This window comes from Chanos chanos, chromosome 2, assembly GCF_902362185.1.
Source record: "Chanos chanos chromosome 2, fChaCha1.1, whole genome shotgun sequence".
Classification (NCBI taxonomy): Eukaryota; Metazoa; Chordata; class Actinopteri; order Gonorynchiformes; family Chanidae; genus Chanos; species Chanos chanos.
The window spans coordinates 25,165,975-25,184,893 of record NC_044496.1 but is presented as its reverse complement, the minus strand read 5'-3'; the positions used below and the strand labels follow the sequence as shown (position 1 = coordinate 25,184,893).

The 18,919-nt window shown below is 40.2% G+C and overlaps 1 protein-coding gene across 1 annotated transcript; it reads left to right on the top strand.

The window, feature by feature from the left end:
- The first annotated feature begins 566 nt into the window (after positions 1-566).
- Positions 567-18,919, top strand: LOC115804684 (von Willebrand factor A domain-containing protein 5A-like). The gene is made up of 20 exons (XM_030765191.1): positions 567-609; positions 1,420-1,622; positions 2,347-2,578; positions 2,895-3,064; positions 3,171-3,285; positions 3,400-3,575; positions 3,702-3,790; positions 3,969-4,113; positions 6,212-6,291; positions 8,408-8,522; positions 9,011-9,169; positions 9,571-9,674; positions 14,382-14,599; positions 14,828-15,009; positions 15,368-15,476; positions 15,943-16,011; positions 17,141-17,200; positions 17,424-17,563; positions 18,343-18,466; positions 18,733-18,919. Exons 1-20 carry the CDS (start codon positions 567-569, stop codon positions 18,810-18,812), a joined length of 2,613 nt encoding a protein of 870 aa, XP_030621051.1. The 3' UTR covers positions 18,813-18,919.

The following is an 18,919-nucleotide window of genomic DNA, read 5'->3' as shown; positions in this document are numbered from 1 at the left end:
CTACTTACCCTGAGTTAACTTAACCAGAAGTTACCTTTACCTCGCTTCGTAGTACAGCCCTCCGCTTTCTGGAATACCCCACCGGAGAGGATTTGTTTGTCTGTTATTGCTAAGTGAATAAATTGCAGGTAAGTTTCATTTTCACTTTCTGCTTATCAACTTAATGTGGCATTTTTGCCATTCATTGCAGAAAAGTCCATAACGTCAGCACTCGAAAACAGCATTCCAAAACGAGCTTACCAACGCCATCACACGAAACGAGTAATGTTTCCTAACTAAACGCGCAATGTTTTTTGGCTTGTCTCATCGTTTGCTTTGTTCGTGTACCTGACAAAACGTATGCAGTATGAAGCGAGCGATACGATTCATTTTTCATGTTGGAAAAAGAGACAATGTCAAACGAGTAATGACGTACCACCTACCAAAGAGTCCCTCTTCCTTTATTTGTAAAGCATTATTGTATAACATAAACAAAAGTTCAACTGTATTGACACATTGCTTCCCCACCCGTAAAAGGCACGAGAGAAATGAAACACCTGTTTGTTTCCTTCAGATACAAAGAAAATATGGTGAATTGTTGTGGATTGGTGACAGTCAAGAAGGAACCAGGTATGAACAATGTCCTCCTAAAAATGTCCCCTAAGAAATGTGATGATTTGTCGTAGTAAACCTGGCATTGACGCTAACCCATGTAGGAGGCACTCTCTTCTGTTTCTTAACATCCACCTTACCAGCTTAAAGGGTTACATTAATGAGCCAGTATGAGGTCAAACTATAGCTTGATGTCCTTTGAAATCTGACTGTGTTTCACCTCCTTTGGAATGTAAGGATGGTGTGAGATTTGTAGATTTCTGATGGGAAATCAGTGCCAAAATTCTCTTATCACTTATCCATTTAAATGGCTGCCTCCAGTTCAGCATTTTAATCTTTGCAGAAGATCAGATAAACACTAGGTGGCACACAACACACAACAGATATGAAGTGACGGCAAAAAACAAAACAAAACAAAAAAACAAAGGGTCTTAAATCCCTCTCCTTTTTCTGGTCTGTTTTAGACATTAAACACTCTGGAGATTAACTAAACACTAAATTTTCTACTGTTACTGTTAGTTAATTATTTTACCTCATAGTATCAATTGTTTGTAAAATACATAACAAAGAGTTTTTGTTTTCAGCCACTCGTACCCTCAGCGATAATAATTACCAAACCAAAAATGAAAGCTTTTACAACCACCTAGAATGAATGAGGTAGCAAAAGAAAACCTTTTCACGAACAAAACCTAGGGAAAAGAACAGGTAAAGTCTGGATGGAAGTATAAATTATCAATGTAGGAAATGTCGACGACGACCAGAGGTGTTATGAAGTCTCTTATCACTTATCCATTTTCACATTTGTCCTTTGCTGTAATCCTCCCTCAGTTCCTCTGAAGAGTATTGAGGTTGAGGTGCATATACGTGGGCATGTAGCCACAGTGAAGTCCACTCTGCAGTATGTGAATAAAGAGGAGCAGCCCCTGGAGGCTCTGTTTGTGTTCCCTCTGCCTGGAGAAGCTGCTGTCTGTCACTTCAGTGCCAAGATTGGAGACAAAGAGGTGGTGGCTGAAGTGCAGGAGAAACAGAAGGTGAGATATTGGAACAAGCAGAAAGAGTCAACACAGACTGACCGATCAGTTCTTCAGTCTGACATTCACCTTCACATCTTAATCAACTTACAATGCCAAAAGTTCAGGAAAATCTTTGTATTTCATCCAAAAACACAGAGAGAGAGAGCCAGAGAGAGAAAGAGTAGTAATGTATTTCTTTTGTTCACACATAGTTTGAACATTGTAAGCTGTTTAGTGTCCGTATAAGAAGAGCATGAAAATGGACGCTGTTGGTGTGTGTTGTATTCTGTAGTCAATTGTGTGTGTCATGCACGATCACCGGTGGTATATAGAAGTCATCATTATGATAGGAGGTGTGTTGTGGACTGCAGCCTGTGGCATGTGTTGTATACTCAGCCAATGAAAAGATTGCAGTAGCCAGGGAGTTGTTTTGCCAGGGAGTCAAACATTTGGTTGAGTACAATATGGTAATGGAGATTCATATTCTCTCTGAGACTTTTTTATTTTAGTTCTGCACAAAATGTTCTGAGACGTCATGTGCCTCTGTGCCTGTTTTTGGCATTTCTCAGTAACCTTTGCTTCCCTTCTGAACAATCTGTTTGTTTCAACATTCAGCACAGTTTCACTGGTTTTCTGGAAATTTACACACAACAGCTATAGCATTTGACATCACCATGCTAACAGTCACGTTTGTGTTTGTGTGTGTGTGTGTGTGTGTGTGTGTTTGTTGTCCGCTTGCTAGGCGCGGGAACAGTATGATGATGCTTTGAGTTCAGGTCAGCAGGCCTTCCTGTTGGAGGAGAGTGATGAGAGTCCAGATGTGTTCAGGCTGAGTGTGGGCAGCCTACCCCCGGGAGAGAGTGCCGCCATCACCATCATCTACGTCATGGAGCTCACTGTGCAGGCCGACCATGCCCTACGCTTCTGTCTGCCTGCTGTGCTTAACCCTCGATACACACCAGCTGGTACACAAGGTAATACAACTATTGCAGTCCACAAAACACACCTCAGGATACAGGATATAACAACTGAGATTCATCTTCTCATTGGCCGAGTATACAACACATGCCACAGGCTACACTCGACAGCGAACATCCTATGATAACAACGATAACTTCTACACACTAGCAGTGATGATCCATGACTCATACCACTGACAACAGAATACACCACACACCCACAGCGTCCATTTTCATATTTCCCTGGTATGTGGACACTAAATAACTTAGAATGTTAAAACAATGTGTGAACAAAACAGATATTTTACTCCTCTCCCTCTCTCTCTACCAGGTTGGGGTAGTGGGATTGTGTCCCAGGTGACATCTGTACCAGCAGGAATGATCCCTTACAGTTTATCTCTCAGTGCTCACATGTCTTCACCAAACCCCATCTCTAAAGTTGAGTCCAACTGTCCACTGGAGCCACTGGTCTACCATGACGCATCTCAGACAAAGGCTACGGTACTATGTGCATGCGCGTGTTTGTGTTTGTTGGTGGGGTGGGGGGGTGTTGTTGCTGTGACTCTCTTTGCTCATGTTTTGTCTCTATTTTGTTGTCTGTGTGCAGGTCAGTCTGTCTCCAGGTCACAAGTTTGACAGGGATGTTGAGCTGCTGCTGTATTACCAGAACGCCCATCAGCCCACTGCCATAGTGGAGGCAGGACTGGCCAGTGGAAAACCTGGTTAGACTCTTCCCCTGTTACTTAGTCTGGATTTTTTTATGGCATTCAAAAGCAGCTCATCCTCAAAACTGTCATCTCTTCAACATCTATAGTGTTGCTCACTCTCTCTTTCAGGCACTCTGATGGGAGACCCTGTGATTGTGCTCAGCTTGTACCCAGAGTTCCCTGCAGAAGTGATGTCATCACTAACCTCACGTGGAGAGTTTGTGTTTTTGGTCGATCAGTCTGGCAGTATGCATTCTCCAATGCATAACGGGAAAGGTTCACAGATGCGCATTGAGAGTGCAAGGGTAATGATTGGCTGACAAAAGAGCTACGTATTTTTATAGACAAAATGTTCTGAAATGGAATGATTTGTATCTTAATGTTTCTATGGTGACAGATATTCTGAACACTCATTGTTTTTCTTTACATAGGATACTCTGCTCCTGTTGCTGAAGAGCCTTCCACTGGGTTGCTATTTCAATATCTATGGCTTTGGTTCCAGATATACATCTTTCTTTCCGTGAGTAACTGTCTCCTCTATATTGTATTCCAGCAGTGCTGACATTTTTGGGACATTCTTGAAACCGCTTATGTGTTCTGTAAGACTGGGTTTAAATAGTCATTAACATGGGATGTTTGATGAGGTCCTGGTTCATTTATTGTGTGTGACTTCATCTTTTTCTCTGTCCTTATCTCAGTAAGAGTGTGCAGTACAGTCAGGAGACAATGGATCAGTCACTGAAGAAAGTGAGTGAGATGAGGGCAGATTTGGGTGGCACAGAGATCCTGGAGCCGTTAAAGCACATCTACAGCCAACCATGTGTCCCAGGTCACCCCAGACAGGTAATAATCTATAGCGTGTAGTTGTGACAGATCATGATCACAACATGCACTTCGACCAATAAGATTTGTATTCCAGGGTAACGTTATGGTCAGTAGCATAAATGACAAGCTCCTTGCACCACAGACAAATCTCCAATTCAAAAAAACAGTCCTTCTTCTGGAAGAAAAAACAGTGGTTACCGGTTTCATTACCTACCTTAACAATCCTGCTCCACTCATGGTGGGGATTGGTCATCAGGAGGATCCCTTGTTTCTTGTCCTTCCCTCGTCCATGTATTCCATCACTGGTGGTCTTCCCTGGCTCCAAAACCACAACTTTACCATCACATGGCAGGAGAGAGAAATCATTACCCTTCCTGGTCTGCTTCCTATCAGCACTGCTGCTTCAGCCTGTGCTATGCATCCACCTTGATTCCTCAAACCTCCATGCCTCCTAAGATCCTCCTTCAGTAACACTACCTGATAGAAATCTTAAGACCCAAGCCAACAGCCTTCCACGAGCTGAAGGACCACTTCACCATAGCACCCATCCTCAAACTGGCCAATCCCAGGAAACAGTTCATTTTTGAGGTGAAGGACTGCTGGCAGTGAAATTGATATTTGAGTGGTGGAGACAATGACTAGAGGTGTCTCAGGAGCCATTTCTCATTCCAACAGATCACCAAAACCTGGCTCACATCAGGATGACGATGAGGCTAGACCCCTGTCCAGCCAGGAGCATTTTCTGTCAGTTTAACTTCTCTTTCTGTCAAGGATCAGAAAAATGGGAAAGCTGATATCTTGTTCTGAATCCATGATACAAGCAAGGTGCATCTGTGGTCAAACCCATCATTCACCTGTCACTAATTGTCACTGTCGCTTCAGTCCAGTGGCAGCTGGAGGACATCACGCAGGAGAAACAGCACCCTCGTATTGTCCACCAGCCAAAATTTCCAAAAAACTTACATCTCATAAAACTTACAAAACAAACGTACTTTCTCAGTGCACAGCTTCGGGACACCTTGGTATTGAGTATCCAATTCCTCTCTGGAAGGTGTTGGTGACCCACCTTGGCCTCTGACGTGAGGCAGTCCAATCCCGCTCTTTCTGTGCCACTACTATGTACCACAGAAAGTCTCTCTCCCTGCTTCTCTGCCTCTCTCACAAACACCATTGTCTCACGAGGCAGGTATGTGCATTTCTGCACAATTTTTTTTGCAAATTCCAACTTGAGCCGCTTTGTTGAAGTATCTTAGTCCCATGACTAATTTCCTGTCTTACTGTCTGCCTTGCTCATGTATTTGTATTGCCTTCATGTTTGAACCATCTGGCTTAGCCTTGTAAGGGAAATGTGGAGTCTCCTTATGGATAGTTGCTAAGTCTCAGAGGCTACAAACTCAAGATGTGATGAATCATATACCATTATTCCAATACCATGATCATGGGAGAGTGCACTCGTCAATTGTGAGCACAGTCTCTCCGAAAAGATAGAAGTACAAAGTATTTATACAATGACGCAAACAACTGACATGGGAGTGGCACTAATATGTCTAGTTTTTGAACTGTGACACAACCTGTTCTCAAAGTACAACTGCAGAATGAACTCGAAATGCTCCCTCACAACTTCCCTTTGTCTGATTTTATCTTTAATACAGACATTATTTTAAACTGTGACAGATGGTCACGGCCCAACATCCTTTTAACCGTTTCACTTGTCTAATCTAAGATACTTTCGCCTAAGGTTACAGACAGTTCAAGCAGTGACAGATACTCTTGGTTATATAGAGGTTACAACAGATCCAAAGGTTACAACAGATCAATAATACTTCTTCTTTTGGGCTTGCAGGCACACTCCTTCACACATTCAACCATTGCATTCTCGCATAACTTCCTTTGTTATTTTTCACTGTTCAACCTCAACCTAAAATGGCACTTTGTATTCCAGCTTAAGACTTGATTAGGCAGAACACACATTCAGGCACTGTTAATGCTTAAATATTTCCTAAATAAAGAGCATTGGTTTGCACTTGAGTCTTCCCTGATCGTATGCTATGTACTCATATCAGTGTTTCGTTTTCTCTTAATCCAGGTTCTTTTATTTTGTGTTTAATTTCCTCAGCTGTTTATTTTCACTGATGGTGAAGTCAGCAACACCAAAGCAGTCCTGGATCTGGTGAAGAGCAACGTTGGCTCTCACAGGTTGGTTGGCTGACTGAATCTGTGGAAATGAGGGTGACGTAATTATTTAAGATTGTGAAGTAGGATATTTCTACCCTGAAACAACAACAATAATAGGAATCATGTAAATGTACACTAAAAAAGAGGATTATTCAAATGAAAACAACTAAAAAGAAAAATACATAACTATACCAGTGACATACTGCTCAGTTAGTTTCTTCTCCTCTCTCTTTCATACTGCTTGAGTCTCTGTTGGTTTCACTCCTGTATTCCTAATTTTATCCCTTTTAAAGTGCAGCTTGGTGTAATATTCCAGAGTAAAGCTGTAGCTTGTGCGATACTTTAAAATAACATCCAGTGCTGTGCTTCAGTGGATGCAAGCCCCAGTGATCTCGTTGCAAATATTACTTCTCTTTTTGGAACTCATACCTCTAATTTCATGTTGAAATAACACTTGACCCCTGAAATCTCAGTTTTGCTACTTCCTTCATTGAAGAGGAATGGGTGACTGCGTTGACCATCCATCAAAGATAATAACTGACCTTTCTCTAAATCCTCTCAGAACCACAGCACCTGAGGAAATTGTCAGAGACCAATTACTAATATTTTACTATTAGTACTAGTATGTAAATAATTTGCTATAGTTCATTTGATATCATTCACGATTAAGGTCGTTGCAGGGGATTGATTAACATTGGTATGTCATCCTGCTCCGTTGCCTGGTTATACCTTATTGATCATTCACACTGGGACCTATGAACAAATTGTGCATTGGAACATTGCAAAAATAAGAAAAAAAATCACTTAAAAACATAGCTAAATATCATGCATTTCTTTACAGATTCAAAAGGGTAAATATAGTTGTTCGGGTTTTTTTTCAGTAAGCAGCGGTCATTTCATTGATTATTCCTGAATGATCTGAGGATTTTTTTGCTAGGGATTTTTCTTCCTGAGCCTGTCACAACATACATTAAAAACAAAATGTTTCCTACACTGAGCTCAGACAGACTATGTTGGATTTTTATGCACACTTCATTTCTTGTGCTTAGTAAGAAATAAGAAAATGTATGTGCATAAAGCCCTGTGTGTGTGGTGAATGATGATTGCTGACAGCTGGCTGTAAGCTGTGGGATACCACAGGCTCAATCTGAGGGCCACTATTAAAGATTGAATCTACTTTTGATGTGGTTTGGGATGGTTGTGATCACTCCGGGGAATCTTTTATTCACATGTATGTGTGTGTGGCTCTACAAACACAACAGTTTAATGCCATTATTAGACACCAAATATAACCAATTCTAAAATACAATTATCAAGCACAGCTGCACTCACTGGTTTGAACATTAATGATTCGGCTGAGACAGAAGGGATGAAATTTCGCAGTAACATTTTACAATATACAGAATAACTACTGGGTGTTGTTGCGTGTTGATTACGTGTTGGCACCGTTTCTCTGCAATGGCTTGTGCCTGCGCATTAGTAACAAATGCAGCGCCATCTTATGGCTGGTAGTTGGCTATCTACAATACTTATTTATGTGGCCGACCACGCATTTGAACACACATACGCATATATAACAATAGCGATTCAATCGCATTCTAGCACTATAGCATGTTACCAATGAGAATACTCGTTTCCATAATGGAATGTAGGTAACAGCTTCGGTGCCAAAGACGTGCTACACGCCACTACAATGACTCCGCATTAAACCGGGAAGACGGGGTGCCATAACATTGAAACCTTTCGTCTTAAATTAACCACAATTTCCTCTAAAGAAATAACGATAATATATTTACAGACATGAACAGGACTACTTACAGTTTTAAGGAATGCACAAGTCCATAAACAGTTACAATACGTTGAGCTACTTCGTACAAAGCACCGCTAAACCTTTATCCCCAGCAACTTAACTGGGGGGCGCACTCTTCATTATAGAATGTCCATAACGTCTCCCCTTACCCAAAAGAATAAAGAAAGACCCAATAAGAATGTAAATGAACAGGGAAACTCTGCTGAGCCTTTTTAACAGCCACTTTTTGCATCATCAGAACTTTTAAACGGAATTGTATGAGCTACACTATATACTTTTGAGAGTAACATTGCTCATCTATGATATAAATATGTGCTGTATGTCCAGGTGCTTCTCCTTTGGCATTGGGCAGGGTGCCAGTACTGCGCTGGTCAATGGAATGGCTAAGGAGGGATGTGGCCACGCCCAGTTTATCACAGGGAAAGACAGACTGCAGCCCAAAGTAAGGATGTAAAACAAATCAGAGAGAGAGAGAAAGAGAGAAGTTGTGTTTATAAACACTTAAAGAGATTATTTCTGGACCAAACACAGGTTCTGTTATCTGCATGTCATTAAGTATAACAACAAAATTAAACTGATCATTACTGATCATTATTGTCATTACTGTGATCAGAGAAAACAAAGCAGAACATTGGGTAAAAGTTTCTTTACGACAAGATCTGCTGCATTTTTATGAATTTTCTTGCCTCTACTGTCATTAGAAAGTAGATGTTCAGTAATTTATTGGAATTAATAATAAATTGCTAACAACAGCATGTTAACTGTTTCAGACTAGAAGAGTATGAATCAGGGGTAACAGGGAAGAAAACTGATTTAAACAGGCTAAAAGTGTCTGCTAGTGAATAAATGTAAATGTGAATAAATGTAAATGTAAATCTTTCATTTCAGTCTTTAAAAACTTCAATTCTTTTATGACTTCCTTCCTCCCAGGTAATGCAGTCTCTCCGCTTTGCCCTGCAACCAGCTATAGTAGACATCGCTGTGAAATGGAAACTTCCGGATGGTGTATCTGTCACCACTTTGTCTCCCCCACTAAATGTGGTCTTCCAGGGTCAAAGAGCTCTGCTCTATGCCCAGTTAACAGGGCTGGTGAGGAAGCTTTTCATTACATATTCATAAGTGACATAACTAATTGAGCTGGTCCCTCTGCTCATGTCTCCTTATTTACATTCTTATCACTCTGACTAGTTTGTCCAATCTTATTTTCTCTCCATTTTCCACGCTCTCCTCATTAGTTTTACTCAATTCAGTTCACCACAAACATGATATATCAGCCACAGTATTCCCAAAGAATGAACAGTAATGCAACAAGATTAATGCCCGGAGATGGAAATGAATGTGGATGTGGAAATGCTGGTGATAGTTTGATAGTGAGGAGTAGTATCTATTTTTTTCAAATGTGTTTCTCCAATTTTGTGAAACATTAAACAGTAGAAAAGTCACTCACCTCTGTTTCTGCACCACTTTCTACCTCTTTCTCTGTCTTTCAGAGTTCTGAACATAGTGAAGGATCTGTAACGGTGGACTATAGCTTAGCAAATCAACCCATCACAAACCAGCTCAGCTTTTCACTCCAATCTGTTGAGGATTCACAGTACGTACATACACTCTGATGATGAATATCACCTGTTTCAGACCAAGCACTGTACTGAGAACAGTGACGTTATTTTGAACTGAGCATAAAATAATACATACACATTGTAATGCAAAGAAATGCAACAACAAAATTACTTACTTGAGGTGATGAAATCACTTGTTGAATTTTTGTCTTTTGGAAGTGGGGTTGAGGTGATCATGGTAAAAGAAGGAACATGAAATTATGAAATGAAATGTGAATAAAAATTTTAAATAGCAGGTTTTGAAGATGGCTGCTGGAAGGGAAGTTGTACTTAGTTGAACTGGTGCACCACTTCTCTGATTATTTTACATTTTGCCCTGCAAAACATAATACTCCACAAAGTTTCACATCCTACAATGAGTCTTAATAGCTACTTTTTGAGGCAGTCCAACAACATGCCGCACAGGAAAAACCAGTCTTCAGCAACTTGGTCGAGCTTAGCCAACAAACCAGTGAAGCAAACACGGCAGCACCTCGTGAGCCGCTTACTGAGATTACGGCTAACATCTCCAAAGTTACTGATGAAAAGCTAGGGCAAATATCACAACTCCTACAAGTGCACTGTGAAGAACAGTCATGAAAACAGATCATCGAAGCAGAGACTCGAATTTCAGAGTTGGAAGATGCTGTGGATCCTATCATGGCCAAGCTTAGAGCACTGGAAAAACAGATGTTTGACTTGAGTGAGCACACTGATGACCTGGAGATCAGAGGGAAAAGAACAAAAAATTTGCATCCTTGGATTCCCAAAGGATGCCGAGGGCAGTGATCCAACACAGTTTTTTGAGACCGGGCTCCCTAAAATCCTGAATGTTGAAACAAAGCTTATCCAAATAAGGCTAGAGGGTGCACCAATCGCTGGCCCCTAAGCCTATCCCTATTCAGAGACCACAATCCGTTCCAGTGAGATTCCATGATCATCAGGATAAACTAGTGATGAATGCATCGTGGGAAATGGGGACAAAAAATCAAGCACTGAAATATGGAAAATGACACGGTGATGACCTTTCAGGATTTCTCAGCTGCTGTTTTTCGCAAGTGCAAACGATTTGATGGGGTGAAGTAATGGCTGAAGTCAGTCGGTGCTGGATACAAGCAAGCTGCCTCGGCTCCCCCGAGGTGTTCCATGACCTGGCTGAGGTGGAGCATTACATCGAGTCGCTGAATTGTGACTCCTGCTGACAATGCGCCAGTGTCAGACTGACTCAAGTTTTTTGGATCATGCAGTTGACTAATTGGGATGTCCAGCAGGTCGTGAGTGTAGGTTACTAGTGTGGCCCATACCTTAAATCGTGTTTTCTTAACAATAAGTCTATGTAGGTCAGAACAAGGGTGACACCTTTCAGGATCCTGAGCAGATAGCTTTTTTTTGTTGTCAGAGAGCCCTTTCACTGGAGTTCTCTTTGGATGAAGAGAAGGACAGTGCTCAGCTTTAATGCCAGTGTTGGGCATGTTAAACCTTAAGTGTACATTTTTTGTTACATGATAGTTGTGTGTTGGTTGTTACTCGACTCTTTTTTTCACTTTAATGACGTGTCAACTTATAGGTGAAAAATGTGCTAAAGAATCATCTTATTTTATAGCTCATGACTGTGTCAACGTTGAATTTATGGACCAGGAATGTTATTGCTGTCCACACAACTGAGAACGGTCTTGATTTATTTTAAAAGGGGGGGGGGGGGGAGATATAATGTTACTGCAGGAGACCCACTTAAATGATAAGGTACATTTAAAATTGCAACAAGGGGGATTTGGGCATATATTTTATCCCTTCATGTACGTCGAGGAGTACAGTCGAGGCTATTTTATTTAGAAAAAGCTTACCACCTTCGTTTCAGTGGAGGAGATTTTAATCGCCATTTAAGCCTAATTATGGACAAATCTCTCCTGAGCAAATTGTATGTCTCTCCCCAGGCCACGATTGTTACTGCCCTTTGTGAGGACTTGGATTATGTAGATGTATAGAGGGCTCAGCAAGCAGTAGATAAAGAGTATACCTTTTTTTCCCCAAAAGACCATAAATGCTGTACAAGCACAGAAATTTCTTTACTCCAAAAATATTGCTGTAATCAGTTACTTATCGCTCCATAGGGAATATAGTTGTATCTGACCATGCTGCTGTCTTCATTGACTCTAACCTCAGGAATCTGGTTACTCAGACTAAACACTGGAGGTTTAACCCTTTCCTTCTGACAGACCATAAGTTTATATTTTATGTCACAGAGGAATTTAAATCATTTGTATCTATTGTAGCATCCCTGGCTGATTTAAGGTCCTGGTCTTCAACGGGTGGTTTATGAAATTTGTTTTATTGGCCATATATTCCTTACAAACACACCGTAAGAGCTGACGGAAGAAACAAACGAAAATACAATTCAACATTTACATTAATACATCATGAAATACAACAGAAAGCTACCTATGCTACTATTTCTTGGCATACAAAAAGAATGTAAGCTACAGAGAAGATTATAAACGGTAAAATCAAACAATGTACGCTAAATTGCTTAAATTAAACTACATCGCATTTGTTTTAACGGGACCAAAAGAGGGGAGCACAAAACGATATATCTGCATTGTTTTCAAACATAAAATATACTCTTACACAAAACAACCAAACAAACACAGACTCACTAACCTTGTGCCCCTCAGCCGGGTGCTAAACATTAGAATGCAAAGAAAACAACCAACACCTTATCCGTAATAACTCTCCGTTTTACCGCCGCTACTATTAACGATTGCGCATGTACACTAGATAGCGCAACTGAATTTCAAAATAAAAGCGCGTTTTCCATTTTTCCAGAAATCGTAAATCAATAGATATAAACATAAAAAAGGAGATACAAAAATAACTGTAAAACTCAGTGAAAGGTTATTTACATCTATTGATTCGACTTCTACAAAAGATCCATCACTGCTATGGGAAACATCCAAAGCCTTTTGAAGAGGTCTTATCATAACTTATGTGTCTAGTAAGAGGTGTAAACAAGCTGAACAAAGGGAGATCTTAGAAACCCAGCTTAAGCGGGTTGAAAAAAATTATGTTAAAAATCTGTCTTCATGGAAGCTCAAAGATATTTCTGCACTCCGTTTTGCTTTAGACTCTCTCTTAACAAAAAAGAAAATTAGATTTACCAAACAAAAACTATACAAACATGATAATAAAGCAGGGAAATACTTAGCATATCTATTGCGGAAAGGAAGACTTCCAAACTATCTCTGCAATTACAGATGGTTATGGTAAGCAATCTTTTGACAATGCAACCATAAATGACACAGTTAAGAACGTCTGTGAAAATGTATGTAAATCAGAGCTACAGGCTGATGCCCCAGAGTTCATGGACACTTTTTGTCTCCTCTCTTAATCTCCCCAGCTTGTCAGATGATCAGAAATGTACTCTTAATGCTCCTATATATAGGGAAGAGGTGTTTGATGAGAAAGTGCCTGGGCCAGATGGACTCAGTAGTGAGTTTTTTTAGAGAGTTCAAGAACCTTTTACTTGATGCTCTGGTGAATATGTTTAATGATTCCTTTGAAAAGGGTATTCTACCTATGTCTTGGAGGGAGGCAAATATTTCCTTAATTTTGAAAACAGGAAAACAGCCTGAGGACTGTGCCTCCTACAGGCCAGTTTCATCACTAGATGTAGATCTGAAACTCCTCTCTAATATACTTGCGACATGATTGGAAGGCTTACCTCCTCTGCTTATTAATGAGGACCAAATTGATTTTATTAAAGGTCATATTTCATGTAACAACATGTGTAGGTTACTGAACACAATCTGGTTGCTCCACTGGATGCTGAGAAGGCATTTGGCCATGCTCACCTGCGCATTATTGCTGACAAGGTGCATAATAAGTCCGCATCTCTTTTGTTTGATATTGAAAGCTACATGTCCAAATTTCCCTTAACAAACTTATTCTTTATTAAAAGGCTTAAATCTCTGAAGCCTGCCTGCAATAACCCAATTACAGTCTGCACTCTCCAAGCATGGCGGAGTATTAGAGGATTAGAGGGTAGATCTGGAATCACCTCTGTCTTCACTCCAATGTGTGATAACCCTGATTCCTTAGCAGGAATAACAGACACTGGTTTCCAGATTTGGGCTGGTAAGGGACTCTCTAACCTGTATGACTTATTAGACTGATCTAATGTCTCTAATGTCTTTTAGCAAATTAACCAAAAAATACAATATTCAAAAACAGGACTTTCTCTGTCACTTACAGGTAAGGGATTTTACTAAGAGGGACACTACAGTCCTTGCCAACAAAAATGTCTCTCACACAGAAAGGCAGCTTTTCTCGTTACAGTTGGGCAATTCCATAAACTCTTTCTACAGTATGTTCAAAGAATATGGTACTACAAGCACCTTTCACCAAAATGTAGAGTGTTTTGGAGGGTTTGTGTACGTTGTTGGAAAGGACAACGACTGTGGTATGGTCTTGTGTGTGTGTGTGTGTGTGTGTGTGTGTATTATCATTGTATAACTTGAGATGAAAATCTGTCTGCTTTTTCCTTAGAAATCAAATAAAAAGTAAGTTAATGAGAGTAAATATCATTTCCAAAGGGTGATGTTTACTCAGTCTTCCAACTAAGATTTAGCCTTTGTGATACAGGTATGAACATACACACCCACATTTGCTCTGCCTACTCCTCATTTACTGTCTATTTGTCCCTGCAGACTGGCCCTTCATCGGCTTGGGGCTCGGGCCCTGATCCGTTCTCTGGAGATGGAGGAGAGGGCTGTGGGTGGAGAGAAGGAGGAACTGAAAAGGAGAGTGGTGGAGCTCAGTCTTCAGGCAGGAGTCAGTAGTGCATTCACTGCCTTCATCGCCACATACAAGGGCAGTGGACAGCCTGTGCAAGGACCTCTGGTGAAAAGAAATGTGCCTGCCCCAAGTCAGTGTTGTGTGTCTGTGTGTGTGTGTGTCTGTCTGTCTGTGTGTAAGTCTGTTTTTGTGTAGTGTGTCTTGATTACATTCTCTGTGTGTTTTTTGTTGCTGTATTCATATATCTGTCTTAATGAACATCTCCTTGGCTTTTGCTAAATGATTATAAAATGACGATCATCTCTATTGGTCATAGTAATCAGGGGTGCATATAACATTTGTGGACTGGTTCTCAAAGAGGCACCTGAAGATGTTGCTTGGTGCTCACCTTTTACCCTGCATGAATATCCCACAAGCAGTCGTCATCACTACTCTCCTGACTGCTCTCCTCACTGTCAGTTTGTCCTACCACCTGTGAAGAGGGCAACTGGATTTCTGATCCTGGCTGTGCCTGTTGACTATAGTTTGCACTATGTTCATGTGCTCTTTACTCTTCTCATGGTTTTAAAAAGCTGGATGACTGAAATTTTTTGTTCCTATTTAAAAGGCGCTGCTTTTATCTGCGAGATTGGGGTTTTTTTTAGGAAATCAAGAACGTAGGCTACAAGTTACACAATTACCAACTGATGATTAACATTAACACATTTATCATAATGACTGTCTTACCAGTGATGCATGGAGAATATTCTGTTTTAGTGGGTATCTGTGTTCCAAAAATGCCAAAACTGTTGGTATGCAAAGGCACTTCTTATTGTAATACATGCTGTGCATCGTTTATTTTGACCACACCTGCGTACCACTTATGTGCACCCCTGATAATAATCATGGCTGATCATAGGTTGACGATGAAGAGAGAGTTCATGGTATTGACTTTAACTTAATTTATCTTACAGTGCTTAAGCGTATGGCTTGCTGTGCTGCGCCCATCAGCAGTCCTCCTGTTTCAGGTAGTACTAGAAAGTAAAACATTTTACATAATGTTGCAATCTTTGACATTTGAGAAAAGACAAGTCTGTTTGTTTCCTCTTTTGAGAGCCATGATGTCATAATTTACTACAGGTTTTCTGAGGCTTTAACTTATCGAAAGCATTGAGCAAATGTAAAAACAATATTGATAGCATCAATACTATTGTGCAAACCTATTGTGGATGGAATTTCATTGGAATGGAATTTTCACCTCATTTGCTCTGTTTAATTAAGCTTGTCAAGATATGAGTGAATTTATTAAAAGGGGCAAGGTCTGCAGCTGTTATTGATTGTTACCTCCTGAGTAGATCACTGACAAATAAGAAACTGTTTGGTAATGTTTTTCTGTACACGTAAATGATCTGCTTTCATTGGCTTTTTCATTAAATCTGGCTCATAGAGACAAAGAGTTCATAATATTTTGCTTTATCTTATTTTCTGTTATAGCTTGTGGCATCTCGCGGTCAATACCATTGCCACAGCCAACACCACTGGGTTCTCCAGCTCTGATGATGGGTAAGAGAAAATGAAACACAATTGGATTAGGGTTCATTCTTCTTTATGTTGTTCTTGTCGAATGGCTTTTAGTTCATTCTGTGTTATCTGACTTTGGATAATCAGTGTCAGTGTGCACAGCCTCGTCTGAGTCTGACATGACATTCTCCATCCTCTCTCAAAACAGAAACTTAGGCAGAGACGCTTTTGCCTTTAACTTGTTTAATTTTGATGGGTTTTGTAGGAATAACAGTGACGTGTTTTAAAGTAGATCCTATTCCACCAGGCAAACATGTAGGTCAGTGTTTAGAGCTGATCCTGTCTTTTCTTACACAGAAAAATCATTTGAGTGTAAGCACATTTTACAGTAGATTTGGTTAAATAAGAGATGAGTGAAGCTTCCTCAATAGAGCGAAAGGCTTTGTTTCCTGTCAAATTTATCATACTTTTCTCTCATACTGAGGGGCTACTAGGGACCTGAGTTACTGAATCAGATGTATGTGTGTAGAAGCAAGGTTAAAAGTTACCGTTAATTCTCTGAGTCAATAGTAACAGTATCTGAGAAATTCCTTTATTCTTTTTTATTCCATTTTGGCACTAGCAATTTCCTGTAAATATCTGTCAGGGTGTGACCCCAGCATTAATCAAGGAGGTCAAAGGTTAGCACAAGCAGTCACTGAAAGAGTCACTAAGACTCTTCCCTTGGATTCATTGGTGACTGTTCAGGTGTTACATCAGTGCTAAGAGCTGAGTAAGTGCCAAATTAGACTGACTCTCCCTTCCTGTCTTTAGTCCATTTTTTCTGTCTTATCATGATTATTTCGGATGGAGGACTAAGAGCAAGTTTGAAAAGTGTGAAATGTAAATGTAAAGGTGGGTGTTCTCATTCCATTAGATTCACTTGTAACTGTGCAGGATTTCCTTAAGTGTGATGATGGGGAGAGTGCATTGTCTTTGCAGTGTCAGACTGAGCCAGTGCTAATGCAGGCATGCAAACCTGAAAATCCCAGTATAATTTACCACCACACTGCCCAAATGTCCCCACTTGAAATCTTCTGCTTGGTTTACATGTTCCTATTTAATTAAGTTTTTTTCACTTTTGAAGTGACTCTTAGTAAGTGTGTGTGCTTTATCTTATTTTCTGTTATAGCTCTAGACACTTTGCAGCCAGGACCATTTCTGCGAACGTGTTCTCAAATTCCGAGGAAGGGTAAGAGAAAATAAAACACAATTGGATTAGGGATCATTCCTCTTTATGTTGTTCTTGTCAAATGGCTTTAAGTTCATTCTGTGTTATCTGACTTTGGATAATCAGTGTCAGCCTCGTCTGAGTCTGACATGACATTCTCCAACCTCTCTTAAAACTGAAACTTAGAGTCGCTTTCGCCCTTTAACTTATGTGTGTGTGTGTGTGTGTGTGTGTGTATGTCTAGTAGCCCCTCAGCCTCAGAGGGACCCTCTCCTCCAGCTAATTTCTCTCCAAAAGGCCTCAGGCTCCTGGGAGTTGGAGTCTGCGCTGGCCGAGGTGTTTGGAAAGACTGAAGGAGAAGTGGCCCTACAGATGCCTGTGCAGGTTTGAAATATCTGTCCAGTTATCAGAGCAGTGTCCTATGGCTGTACAGTCACAGAAAGGAGGATCTGTTTGGTGTGGATTAGAAGTTGACTGATGTATCGGTTTTGCCAATATATCGGCCGCTGTTGGCTCCTTTTTTCACACATTGATCCATATCAGTTTCAGCCTCATCATATTGGTTTTGCTAATAGTTGTCCAAATGCGCCCTCTTGTGTTTACGTTACGTACGGCAGTTTTAGGCTACCCTAACCAAATAAATACAAATTTTACGTGTGTGTGTGTGTGTGTGTGTGTGTGAGAGAATATATAAATATATATATAGATATAGATATAGATATATATATAGATATAGATATAGATATATACATACATATACATATACATACACACACACACACACACACACACACACACACACAATATATATATATATATATATATATATATATATGTGTGTGTGTGTGTGTGTGTGTGTGTACATGTATGTATATATGTAATTCTCTTTTTTTGTATACTTTTAAAGAACTTTTAAAAGTTTACGTTTTTGGGAACGTAATAACAACATATGCTGCAAAGATGCTTGATACACCAGAGTGACATTATTGTTATTGCAACAGTCAAATATGATAAATGAATATCAGCCCAAAATATCTGCCAAATATCGGTTATCGGCCATCCTAAGCCATTAGATATCGATATTGGTATCAGCCCTAAAAAATGCATATCGGTTGACCCCTACTGTGGATTATTAACCAAATGAAGGTTTCTCTTGTGTTTAGGTGGACAGGGCATTGTGGGCCACGGTGCTGGCTCTGATCTGGCTTTATGGGTTCAGGCTGGATGCCCAGGAGGAGTGGCAGTTTTTGGCCATGAAGGCTGTGTCATGGATCCAAGCTCAGAAAGGTAACATTTGTCTTTTTTAATTGCTGAAAATACATTTACACAATCATTTCATATTTTTTAATGTAATAATTCATACCTAACAGTATGTGTGTCTAGTATGTTGTCTTGTATCATTATTCTAAAATATCTCACAGTGATGATGTAACATTTTTCTAAAGTCTCTCATAGTGATGGTGTATTATTATTCTATTGTGTCTCACAGTGATGATGTGTCCTGATAATGTGTGTTATGGTGTTGATGGGTTTTATAATGATGTGCGTTTCAGGAGCCAGTGTGTCTGAGTGTGTTAAGGCTGGAAATGCTCTCCTGGGGTGTCAGGTAGAGGTGGAGACTCTGGGGCTTTGAAAGAGCCTCCCACACTCAGATCAGTTTCCCTGAACACTGGACCTCACTCAGTCCTCTAAATGGATGCTGCCTCTGTCCTTGACCAGTTCAGGCAATTTGTGTTTCTA

Bases quoted from the DNA above. Each gene is read 5' to 3' on its own strand.
- LOC115804684 (XM_030765191.1), top strand. From the start codon at position 567: ATGGTGAATTGTTGTGGATTGGTGACAGTCAAGAAGGAACCAG. The intron at 2,579-2,894 runs GTAATACAACTA...TCTCTCTACCAG, and splicing joins CACACCAGCTGGTACACAAG to GTTGGGGTAGTGGGATTGTG. The intron at 4,114-6,211 runs GTAATAATCTAT...TAATTTCCTCAG, and splicing joins TCCCAGGTCACCCCAGACAG to CTGTTTATTTTCACTGATGG.